This window comes from Lethenteron reissneri, chromosome 23, assembly GCF_015708825.2.
Source record: "Lethenteron reissneri isolate LAM-NWPU_2019-01 chromosome 23, ASM1570882v1, whole genome shotgun sequence".
NCBI classification, from domain to species: domain Eukaryota; kingdom Metazoa; phylum Chordata; class Hyperoartia; order Petromyzontiformes; family Petromyzontidae; genus Lethenteron; species Lethenteron reissneri.
Window position 1 is genome coordinate 13,127,620 of NC_083801.1, and position 12,642 is coordinate 13,140,261.

Genomic DNA, 12,642 nt, shown 5'->3' on the forward strand with positions numbered 1-12,642 from the left:
AGGCCATAAAAGGCGCATATTGCCTGCCACTGCCGTAACATTTTGTGTGAAACAGACGTCCTTGGAGATAACTTAATGGACTCATCGCTGATTCATGGGAATTTGTGAATCATTCCAACCTTGCTATATTGAATTGTCCTTACGTATGCACTCTCCCACTTTACGTTATGCATGTCTGTGTAATGTGCATGCATTGCATCGGTCTAAGTTGTGCACATGCATTTGACTGTGGTATTTAATGGCCTTAATCAATACAGGCTTATATTAGTCTTCTCTACAAATAATATTTCGCGTCGTTTGCAGTTCACAGTACGCATACATTTTAAATCTAGACTTAAGCTTGGTGATTACTTAGATTACAGGGTTCTGGAAATGTATATATGTGGAAGTGTGTGATGAAGGGAGTGGTAGCCGAATGGTTAGCACGCTGAGCTACAAACCCGGAAACCTGAGTTCAATTCCCAGCCGCGGCCAACATCATGAGCGAGTGCTGTGGGCTTGTCTTGGGCCTCCCCAAGGTCAACTTAACTCAGTACCTGGTTCGGTGTGTAAACATCAGGACTTTGGAGACAAAGGTGGATGAGCATACTACTGACAGGATCGCCCATTTGTGCAATCCTGGCCTTAATAGGTGCTCACTGACAGCCCTTGCCTCAACAGTCTTAATAGGCTATATGAGGAATCTTTGTGTTGTTGTATGATTAGTATGGCAGTTATGCTGTTGATTTTGAAATAACCATGTGCTATTTTATTTAAGTTTGTGTTTCCATAAATTCAGAAAAAGCACTCTCTTTAAAGCCAGGGCTGTTATATGTATGTTAAACTTGTTAGGTTACGTAGCAGTTTTGTTAATAAATAACCCACACAAAGGCAATGTAAACTCATTCACGAAAAACATCGTGACCTTAAAAATATAGTCGATGACGTTGTGGGCAATGGGCCTTCTTCATAGCACGTACAAATAATCCATAGCTCACTTTGTCGAAAACACCGGTAATTGTTTTTTGACGTTTCAATGAAGTGAAAAAGTCCCAGAATTGCTTAAAACAATGAGCATAAATACGTTGAGTAAATTGTGCTCTTGGCTAAAAAAAATTTGCTTTGCTGATGGTAATTTTCTGATCACATTAGACAGCAAAAAAACTAGTATTGGCATTTCCCCTGTTTGCAATGCTGTTAGGGTCCGTGTTTGACATATTCATACGAGGCTGACCCATAGCCTCTGACACGTGAAGTTCTCGTTCCAATTATGCGCATCTGAAAGTAGAGCCACTAATGGAAATAATAGCCACTCTGACAACTGATAACGCCAGAGAATGTACATGTATGTGTGTGCTTGAGTGCATACGGCTATGCACTTGCACGTGTGCATGCGTGCGCGAGACAGGAAAACTGCCATCCATTACGAGCAGATTTAGCCAACTCTCTGGGGCCACTTGTGTTACGTATTTTTTTTCCTCGTATGGTTGGGCTCATACATGAAATATTTAAGGAGATTAACGGCAGCACAGGGAAAGGATGCGCAGCGACGGCCAGTTGGCACGCGGAGGAGTGTGGAGATGTTAAAGTTTAATGAGCTCGAGTTGTGATTGGTGGATGTCAACATATGGTACTATAGCGCTGACACCATCATTAGTGCCATTGCCACCTTAGGAGACATATTATATCATCATGAAGTATCCTATTGGACACGGAATTTTTGTGAAAATGTTACTTACCTTTGAAAATCTTTAATGGTTCACCAGATGTTTTATAACATACCAAATGGGGCCATAACATGCAAACAAAGAATTAAAAGCTTTGGAAAATGGTAGTTTTGTGTATAGGTGGTATATCAATCATTGTCACAATTACCAGTAATCTCCATGTGCAGATCTTTAGCTTTGAAAAATTGGGTGACTTAATGGAAGGTGTAATCTCATTGCCCCTATTGGGGCTGAATTAGGTAGATGGAAAACTCGCATCGATTTAGTAGCGGCTTTATTCGCCTCCCGCCCACAGTCCGGTGAAGTCACCACCACCCCCATATTGGGGGGGGGGGGGGGGTTGTCCCCTCCTGAGTTTTGTTCGCCCCATGCATGGCTAGCAGCCAGAGCAATCTCGCTGATGACCGTCCAACTCGTTTTGCTTCCAGTGGGGAGAGTGGTGCCGGGAAGACGGAGAGCACGAAGCTCATCCTCAACTTCCTGTCGGAGACGAGCCAAGGAGCGGGGAGGGCGGCACAGTCTGGCCCCACGAGCACCAACGTGGAGACGGCCATTCTTGAAAGCAGGTAAGCCGCGTCGACCACGGGCGGCGGTGGCGGCTGTGGTGGTCAAGGGCTAACAGGGCCTAGCTCCTCAAACCTATCCGCCAGCTTGCATTGTTCTAACCGCAACCCCATATGGCTCAATCTCTGGAAGCCTGACTCGGTGAGAGAGAGAGAGTGCGCAAGGCCACCACCGGCACAGTGCGTGGTTAACCAATGCAATCGGTGAACGCGCGCGCTCTCTCTCGCAATTAGTCGAGCCACCGGGCTCTACTAATGGCAACCGTGCGCTCTCTCGTTTTTGAACACTAGTTTTGTCTGAAAACATGACAGATTTTTTTATATTCACTCGTTATTTTAAAATATTTATGAAACATCTATTTCAGCACTCCAAAATTGTATTTTAGCATTCCCCCCCCCCCCTCCCTTCAAATAATAATTAAACCTGCCACCTATGGTCGTCACTCCTTGCAGATAAAAACATTTAATGACGTAGGACGGGGTATCCCCTCTGCGGTTGTGAGGGCAGCTTCTGTCAGCGGCCCTCGTTTATGTAGAATGCATCGGTACATTCTCGGGATGGAATGATGCATCGCTGAATCAATTCAAGAGGTAACATGATTACATAACAGATATAACACGAGTCTCTGGTCATTATGTCACCTACAACGGCAACCTCGAGAGAGGCAGCATGTCTCACCAGGTGAGAGCCCCGAGAGAGATTGCAGGTCGCTCTTTCGAGCGAGACTTGGGTTTTAAAAGCATACAGAAGCAGGTGCATCGACAAGTAGAAAGACAAACACGTGGCAATGCTAAATTAAAGCAATAAATTAGAGTTTGTACGAATGTAACAATTGGGGATATGAGTTCAATGACACGTACTATGAAGAGAGATATTAGATAAGCTAAATGGGTTGACAAAAGCATCTACATTGAAATTGTCTAAAGCAATTTATCCAGTTTCTTTCTTAAAAATAATTTGATGGGGGGTAGCGATGCAATATTATTCCAGTAATCGCTGTAGTTATCTGCATTGTGAATTTCTAAAATATTGGCATTCACGTTTCCTAGTGATTCAATCGGAGTAATGATATTTGACAGCGACGGTGAGGGAAGATGAATGCAACGCAGACGCAATCTCATTCCATGTGCACGAGGGATGGTCATGCACGTGAAGCCGAGCATATCCAATACTGTACTACAAGGGCTCTTTGTAATTCAAACTAAGGATTGATTCGCCCATTGCCTTCAGAATTGCATTAAAATATCACAAAACCCATTAACGATATACTATTCGATAACTTTACAACATAATGGATCTTGGCCTTGGGAAAGATGTAATAAACAGCCCAATTATTCTGCATCATTATTTAATTTGGCCTGAACAGGACATCGAGATATGAAATAAACAACAAGGTTTGCAGGCCGCAGATGTGGGTGGTGGTGGTGGTGGTACTGCAGTTGTTGTTGCTGAGTGTGATGCCACGTGCTTGTGATCCAGCGCTTTGGAGACCAGGGTTGATGGATCATGCGTAGATTTGTGAAACTCCAAAATCTGCTGGGTTGTGAGGTGGCCAGGAGATGGTAGCGCAGCGGGTGGATTTTTGAACGAATTTACTAATATATTTACCCAAGAATGTCTGTGTGTCCCGCGCGTGACGTAATTATGATTTATCTTCATCATCATTTATTAGTGGATCACACCTCCTCGCACAGGTACATGGCTTAGAGCACACGTGGGTAAACAAACACACAGAACTTCACACATAATTGTGTGCTTGAGATATTTTACTGTTTTTTTATGGTTACACTTGTTTACACAGGAAAGCCTGTCCGATTCTCAAGACTCTTTTTGCAGGGTCCCGCCAAAGCTTCACAGAAGAGGGTTAATGTTTCTGTGTGTAATCCAAATTGAGACATTTCCTGTCAACAATTGAGATGTTTGACCAACACCACTGGGTAACATTGTTTGTATGTTTGTGTTTTTGTTTAGCTTTGAACAAGGTGAGTTTGCAACCTCTCCTCTTCAAATGCGATACACTCGCGGTGTAACTTAAGTGTTGTTGTTGTTGTTGGTTTGCCCGTGTCTCTCAGTCCCATAATGGAGGCGTTTGGCAACGCGAAGACGGTGTACAACAACAACTCTAGCCGCTTCGGCAAGTTCATCCAGCTACACTTCTCGCAGCAGGGCTTCATCCAGGGCGGCCGCATCCTCGACTGTATCCTCCTCTACGCGTGCAGAGGCCGGGCAACGAGATGATGACCCAGGCTCCGTAACAAGCCCCCTCCCCCCTTGCTTTCAGGGATACAATTACATTGGTCAAAAAATATAATGGCCGAGTGGTTCGCGCACTGCGCTGCAAGCGAGCACAACGGCCTGAGATTACTTCACAGAAGCTGCTGACATTCGTGGCAACTGATCTTTAAACTCATCATAGGCTGCCCTTCATCCACCAGTGGATGCGTGAAATGTTTTCTTAACGTGGTTCAGTGGAGTATAATGGAAGAGTAGATTTTAAGATTTGTGAGGAGTTGTATTCATTCATAACCATTGGTGGGAGAGCGAAATACGGTAATTATTTTGAAATCGCTGTATTAGATCCTGAGCTTCCTTATGTACTCCATTATAGCTTTAAAGCAAATTGGCCCTTACTCATTTTGACCACAACAAAATTGGAGAAATTACAAGCCTGGACATAACGTAACAATACATCATGAATCATTTGTGTGCCTCTGCTTACCTCTGACCTATCCTTAACATCGACCATATATCAGATTTGCTGGAGAAGGTAAGATAAAGTGCCTGCAGAATGAGACTTGAATGCCAATGCCGACAATAAATGCCAGAGTGATCTTCAATCTTAACCAAACATTGATTGATTGGAATGTTTGAGACTCGTCATGTGAGGTTAGTATGCTGTGTGTCTTGCAAACAAAGGAATTTTCTCTTACATGGCTGCATTCATACAAAGACAAAGTTCCCCCATACAGCCTCAACAGACTCTTGGGGCAAGTGCTATTAGTGAACACCTATTAAGGCTGGCACAGCACACGAAGGAGATGGGTGGCCAGCACTACACCCGGCCACATTTGTCTCCCCAGCGCTGATAATTGCACACCGCAGCAGTTACTCAAAGATGGCTTAATCGAAGTAGGGGAGGCCCAGCACCGGTTCACGTAATTGTCACCAATCTTGGCCGTGAGCGAGAATAGAACTCGGATCGTTGGGTTCGTAGCACAGTTCACCAACCACTGCGCCACGGCTCCCCACACACAGACACCCACAACAACATGCGGACACAAAGTTAGTTCTCGAAATAACGGGGTTTATTAGGGACCTTCGAATGTTGACAAAAAAACGGGAAAATTACAATCGCTAAAAAATAGAACCATGTGCAAAGCCAATGTTGCTTTGTTTGTTAGCTGTCTCCATGCTGCACTAAAACGTTGGACGCTGGACAGCCCCAGTTTCATACTGCCCCATATAGTGATCACTGTGTCAAAGGGGTTGTGCATTCCCAAATCAGCTTGTTTTTTTTTCTTTTCATTCACAATCCGCACACGTTACCGCTAAGCCAACCTGGCCAAATGTTGTTGTGTGAGTGTTCTGTGCGACTCTTGCTGGTTTCCTCTTTTGCAAGAATATACAGTGCAGTATAATATGCATTGGCACACCTGAATCGTATGTGCATTAACGTGTACATGTTATTGGCGGGAGCGGTAGTGTAGCGGTTAGCACTGCCCTACGAACTCGGCGACCTGAGTTTGATTTTCGCTGACAGCCGACACCAGTGTGCTGTGCCAGCCTTCACAGGTGCTCACGAACAGCACTTGCCTCAAAAGTATGTAAAGGCTATACAGGGGATCTTTGTTAATGTACGAAGGATATGTGTGTGGCTGTGCAGCTAGGCTTGGTACGGTGCGAAAGAAGTCCAACATACATTTATGCATCGTCATCTAAGGCAGTCGAGCCATGGCACCTGGGTCTTTTCCGTGACCTCCTGCCAGCGAATCTTCATCACTTCACTTGGCCTCAGAATACACTTAGCCTGGCACACGCGCCGTGGTGATGTCACCGTCTCTTAGTGACGAGCGGCGATTGTTGTGGTTGTTGTGCCGCCTGTTGTTGTTACAGAACCGAGTGGTGCGGCAGAACCCTGGGGAGAGGAATTTTCATGTTTTCTATGCGCTGCTCGCGGGAACGACGGCTGAGGAGAAAGGTGGGGATGGTGATGATGAGTGGGGGCTTTTCGTTATTTCACTGTGACACATGAATAAGTAATGGCACTAATATTGCCTCGTAAAACAGTCACGAACATTTTAACGTAGAATTACAGTGGATTTCAATTGCTTAAACGGAAGAGTTCATGTTTCGGTGCACGGTTTTTGTTTGTATGATCCTGTGTTTATTTGTGCCCCGATTCCAGAATCGCTCTGCCTATCGGAGCCTAACAGCTATAAGTACCTGGCTCAATCGGGATGCATCTCTGACGATGCGTGTGATGATGTGAAGTCTTTTGAGAAAGTCATGGTGAGTGAATCTCTCGACTCTGGCCATCGCACCGTGTGAGCGTGTGGATGCCTCGAACCATTTAATGTTGTCTTTGCCGGAGGGCACGCTGAGACACGTGCCCCATTTCTTTGAGGCGAGTAACCATTTACCGAGGTTCGGAGAACGTCCGTCTCAGAGATGCAGATGGAGCAATGAAACCAGCTCCTTTGCAGGCGCCAAGTGAATTGGACCGCGAGAGATGGCAACGGCTCGATAAATATCCCCTTCCACCAGTGTATTGACAATGGGCTCTGCATGCTACATTCATATGAGGCTTATTCCAGGTGTGAGGTTAGTGGCAGGTGGATATAAGCACACCTCGTATAAGCACAGCTCCGATGTTGAACACATCGACGAGTAACGTTCTGACCCGCCCCTACTGGGTGTCTGTGGAAAAGAGCTTTATAGCTCATCGGATTCCTCCAGTCTCAATACATATGTTTCTTCTTGACGGGAAGGTGCTGGGACAACTTTTGATAACAGGCACACTACTTGTAAAATGAGCTCAGCTGGCCTTGCTCCCAAGGGCGGTGTGTGCTTAAGTCCAGCACGGTGTGGTGTTGGTGGTGGCGCTTGCCTCGCCACCTGCGCTGACGTTCACTCAACATTCGCCCGTTTCTCTCCGCACGTTTCCCGACAGACGGCCATGCAGGTGATGGGCTTCGGCACGGAGGAGGTGCGGGAGGTGCTCAAGCTGCTCTCCGGGGTGCTGCAGCTCGGAAACATCGAGTTCGTGACCGCCGGAGGTGCTCAGATTTCCAACAAGGACGGTAATACAAGCCGGGTTATCGTGATTGCGCATAGTATGCACAGTAGGGGACACAGGTGGTCTGTGTCCCATGACCTCCTGCCAGCGGGCGTTCGATCGACACTTCACGTGGCCTTAAAGTGCACATAGCATGGCACGAGCGCTGTGGTGACGTCACCGTCACTTAGTGGCGAATGACGATCATCTGAACCGGTTCTGGGCTTCTCTGAGTTCGACTCGGCCTCGAACGAGTACCCGATGTGATGTGTAAACTTCGCCACTCGGAAGACAAAAGTAACCAGTTGTGTTGCTGGGCCACCCACCCCGTCGTCTGCCGTGCCAGCTTTCATAGGTGTTTGCGAACAACACTTGCCCCAATAGATTGTTAAGGCTATGCAGGAGATCTTTTTATTTGCTACAAGCATAGCAACATCATTTGTATTCCTGGTTAAAGTTGTCAGTATACGGATAAAATTACTGTGATATGATTACATTAACATATGTAAATGTCTTCTTGGTTCTTTCGGTAAAGTCACGTAGAAGGGAAGTAATAAAATTATAAAAATAAAACATAATAAAATAATTCTCACGACGTTTCGGCCACAACGCAAGCAGCCGTCCTCAGGTGAAGACCAGGTCTGTCGGGAAGACGGCGTCTGAATGAAACACAAAAATATGTGAATGTATATTCAATAAAGTAGTGATATCTATTATATAGTGGGGTATAGCTGTGGTCTAGTGGTTAGCACACTGTGCTACAAGCCCCGTGATTTGACTTGAGTTATGGCTAACGTCACTTCCAAGTGGTATCTCTACTGATCCTGAGCCTCCCCTCGGTGGACTCAGCCGTAAATGTGACTTGCTGGCGCAGCGTGTAAACATGACTCCCGGGGAGGTGAAAGTGGCCGCGCATGGTGCTAACCAAACTGGCCTTTCATATCATTTGAGCCTAAATAAGTACTGGCTACAAGGGGGAACTTTGTCTTTTTTATTTGTCCTTGTATTTACGTATGTGAGTGTGCGTGCGGTGTAAGTGATGGACACTGGCGAATTACTGCTGGTGCTTCTGGTTCTAAAGCTGCTGGTGCTGCTTGTGTTGCTGATGTTGCTGCTGCGTGTGATTCTGGTGCTGCTGCTTGTGCTAATGCTGCTGCTGCTGTCGCTTGTGCTGACGATGTCGCTGCTGCTGGTGATGCTGGTGACACTCCTGGTGGTGCTGATGCGATTTCTGCTGCTGCCGCCAATGTTCCGTGTCTTTCCGTTTTCCTCACTTCGCGTCGTAGTGGTGAGCGTGGTGTCCGAGCTGCTCGGCCTCGACTCGCTGCAGCTCTCCGAGGTGCTGACGCAGCGCTCCATGATCCTGCGGGGCGAGGAGATCAGCACCCCACTTACCATCGAGCAGGTGAGGGCGGCTCACGCAATTGCTCGTGCCGATGCCTGCTCCAGGGAGGAGCGGCAGCGCTCGGTGTTAGCAAACCAAGCAAAAGCGTAGGGCACTATGCGGTGCATCGGGTCTGGGATTCGTGTAAAAAATATGGGTGGATCACATGTCAGCTGAAATACAAATTATAAAAAGCAGAACAAGCTAATTAACCTAAATGCCAAATTAACATCTCTCATTCCTAGCTTGTCTGCATCTCTCATCTTCCTACATTTTTATGTTCAACTAAATGTCTCTTATCTCACTACATCTCTATCTCTTGTCTTTCTCTTTTGTTGTCTCACTAGGATTTTGTGAATTGAAAGCAGGGCCCCGTTCCCCCAATGGGCTAGCACCACCACTGGGGAGCTCATTCAAACACAACATAACCAGTCGCATTTGGGTTGCACGCAGCATCGGCTGTGTTTCCAGCTGTGCTACAATTCTCCGTGACCTGGAAATTACAATATTTGCAGGCCACTAAAATGCTGATTTTTTTCTATTGGCATTCGTTTTGCTTCCATAAGCTTTTCACAATGCGGAATAAATAATTGTTCAGCTGAAAGTGCTAACAAAAAAGGCCAGCTGCTCTAATCTTGGCATATGTGCTGCATGGATGCGATTTCAGGATTTATTTGGGTGTGGCTTCACTCAGCTGTGGCTCAACTGAGTGAGCAGATTTCAAGATGAAGCAAGAGAGTGCATTTTCATGAATAGAAAAACTACAAACACGGTCAATAATATCCGTGGAGTATGAAAAATAAACAGCTCAGCCAGCAAATGCCAAGCAGCGGCCTTCTCACGCTTGATCATATCTACGAGGCTACCGTGTTTCTGGGAGGCTCAACCGGGACACAGAGTGAGCCGCCAGCGACTCCCTCTGTCAGCCCCTCCCAGGTTCACGTAGCCACACTCACTCGATCCCGAGCCTCGCCCATTGACGCCGCACAGTGCTCATAGGTCCCCTTTGCCGAAATCGTGAGTCGAGCATGAAGCCAGAAAAGGTTAAACTTGGACAAAATCGTGATTTATTGTAAAGGCTTCGGTCGACTGCGACAGTGTTTCTGGACTGTCCTGGCCAAACCAGCACCAGGAGGTTAGGTAGCGTTACTTACGCCACCGTGCATCTGTGTGTGTTGTGCAGTATGTCCCTGTATGCTTATGCCTCTCCCCATATATTCCTGTTGGAATTGCAGGCCGAGGATTCGAGAAACTCCATGGCCATGGCGCTTTACTCACAGTGCTTCTCCTGGATCATCCAGAAGATCAACGGTCGCATTAAGGGCAAGGACAACTTCAAGTCCATCGGCATCCTGGACATTTTTGGATTTGAGAACTTTGAGGTTCGACACCTGTGAGATCGTTACACGGCTTGACACGTGGGAGGCATTTACAAGCAAAGGGGGCCATAACATCCAACGCATGTAACGAATCATCAATTCACGGATCTTACGCTCACGATGCAAGCATTGAGAGCAAACTATGATGTTTTTGTTGATGCAAATTAAATGCAAATGTTATCTCACTCCATTTCCAAAGAGCATAAACCATCACGTGAACTCCGGTCATCCTCACAGCAATGGCTTTTGGCTGGCCATCGAACAAACACGGTCACTGCATCGCGCGCTTTCAGATGCGCCTCTGCGGCCATCTGCAATGCTCTTCCTTCCGATATTAGAAATCTACCGAGCTATGCACTTTTAAATCTAGATTGAAAACTCATTTTTTCAGAACTGCTTTTTGTGTTTAGTTTGTTGTCCTTCCCCCTGCACCTCCAATTAGCATGATTGGCTACGTACGATGCGAAAGAAGTTCAACATCCATACATCTCTATCTTATTAATGTGCGTGGCTCTGTCTCTTCTCGCGCGCCTCCCCACCGACAGGTGAATCGTTTCGAGCAGTTCAACATCAACTACGCCAATGAGAAGCTGCAGGAGTACTTCAACAAGCACATTTTCTCCCTGGAGCAGCTGGAGTACAACAGGTGCGGTCGCCGGCACATCTAATGTGTGCTGGCACACAATCACTGAGGGAGCAACGATGCACGTCAGTCAATTAATCAGGTCACTGAATCGCATGTACAAAAATTGTACAAAATGGCTGCCATGTAACCACTGGCAGCCGTTAGTGGCCGCTTACATTCGTCACAATTTAAACAATAAAAATCGTCTCTTAGATCGAATTGTGATACCGCACCACAATGATTCATATAATCTTTCGGGGGCAGGGGGGGAGCAGGGTGGTGAATCACAACTACCACTACACCTGGAATGGTCAATGCCGCATGTGAAATTTGCACTTAGGTTGAGCCGTGACTGTATAAGTGTTTCTTTTCTAAATGGGAAATGTGTGCCATGTTCCAGGGAAGGGATCATGTGGGAGGACATAAACTGGATGGATAATGGAGAGTGCCTGGATTTGATTGAAAAGGTTTGACTGCTTTTGATCATACTCATGATCACTATTTTCTATCCACTGGTAGATGAATTTCTCTCGCACGTTGTCGCTCTTCGTCACGGTCCTTAGATGTCACAGTCTACACCTGCACATGAACTCATCTCATCACTCCATCTCTGTATTGGTCACTGTCTTCAGTGTGTTCTCTCCTCTAGCTGCCATTCCATCACCAGTCTCGGTCCATCAGCCATCATCCCTTCGAGCAATGAGTCTTACCCAAGTTCACTTGAATTTCTTAACAGTCAATGTAATGTCTGCAATTTTAGTTTATTGTCTGACCCATGCGTTCCTCTTTTCATCTTTCGATATACACTTCTTTGCACACTATATTTGTCAGGCCCGATGTGCATGTTTCTGACCCATGTGTCAAAGTAGATTTTAAGCACATCCCACATAATGTAACGCTTTGGTAGTGAAATATCTGACACCCGCACTGTTTGATGCAACGATCTGTGTCTTTGTTGCACTTGTCGGGACAGAAACTGGGCATGCTGGCACTGATTAATGAGGAGAGCCGCTTCCCCAAGGGCACAGACTTCACCATGCTGGAGAAGCTGCACGGTCAGCACGCGGTGAGGTCACACATGCCCCTCTCTCCACATTTCCCGAAGCCTCATCTCTCTTTCCAGCAACCCGTTCTCCAACAAGAGACAACGAATCCCTGTGGCTCAGGGGTCATCGATCTTTTACGATTTGATGTCTGGAGATAGCGTCCTGAATGGAAATGGTGAGAAACCGCAGTCTCCACTTCAGTGGGTCTGCGGGTCTGGAAAAGTCCCTTTTAACAGGCAAGGTCAAAGGTTGAAGTCAAAATCCTCAAGGGGGGCAAAATAAAGACAGCCATGCCTTCGGGCATTTTCTTACTCTTGCCTTTCCCCTCGAGCAAATGATCACGATAAAATATAAACTGTTTTCTTGCGATTCGAATGATGCGCGTGTGTACGCATGTGTGTGCTGGGCTTTTCCTACCATTGCACACCCCTGCGGCTGTCTGCAGAAGTGTGACGGCTTCCTTTGGTTCACGGTTTACATTTGTCATGGGTGAAAAAATCCACTTTCCACTTTCATCATTGCTGGCCGCTGTAATGATTTTACCAATCTTTTTTTTCCTCTCTCGATAGACGAACCAATTTTACACGAAGCCAAGAGTGGCCGACCACCAGTTCGGCATCAAGCATTACGCCGGAGAGGTACAATGCCTTGTGCAGTGACCAC

The 12,642-nt window shown here is 46.4% G+C and overlaps 1 protein-coding gene across 1 annotated transcript in view; it reads left to right on the top strand.

Annotated features, from left to right (window-relative positions):
• The window catches only part of LOC133346009 (unconventional myosin-X-like), a 69,247-nt gene that overhangs the window by 28,192 nt on the left and 28,413 nt on the right, over positions 1-12,642 (top strand). Inside the window, exons 5-16 of the mRNA XM_061557249.1 lie at positions 2,135-2,272; positions 4,343-4,467; positions 5,024-5,037; positions 6,384-6,468; positions 6,676-6,779; positions 7,441-7,570; positions 8,832-8,950; positions 10,165-10,311; positions 10,854-10,954; positions 11,334-11,400; positions 11,907-11,999; positions 12,549-12,617. Coding sequence (XP_061413233.1) covers positions 2,135-2,272; positions 4,343-4,467; positions 5,024-5,037; positions 6,384-6,468; positions 6,676-6,779; positions 7,441-7,570; positions 8,832-8,950; positions 10,165-10,311; positions 10,854-10,954; positions 11,334-11,400; positions 11,907-11,999; positions 12,549-12,617 — 1,192 coding nt within the window. The remainder of the gene's footprint in view (positions 1-2,134; positions 2,273-4,342; positions 4,468-5,023; positions 5,038-6,383; positions 6,469-6,675; positions 6,780-7,440; positions 7,571-8,831; positions 8,951-10,164; positions 10,312-10,853; positions 10,955-11,333; positions 11,401-11,906; positions 12,000-12,548; positions 12,618-12,642) is intronic.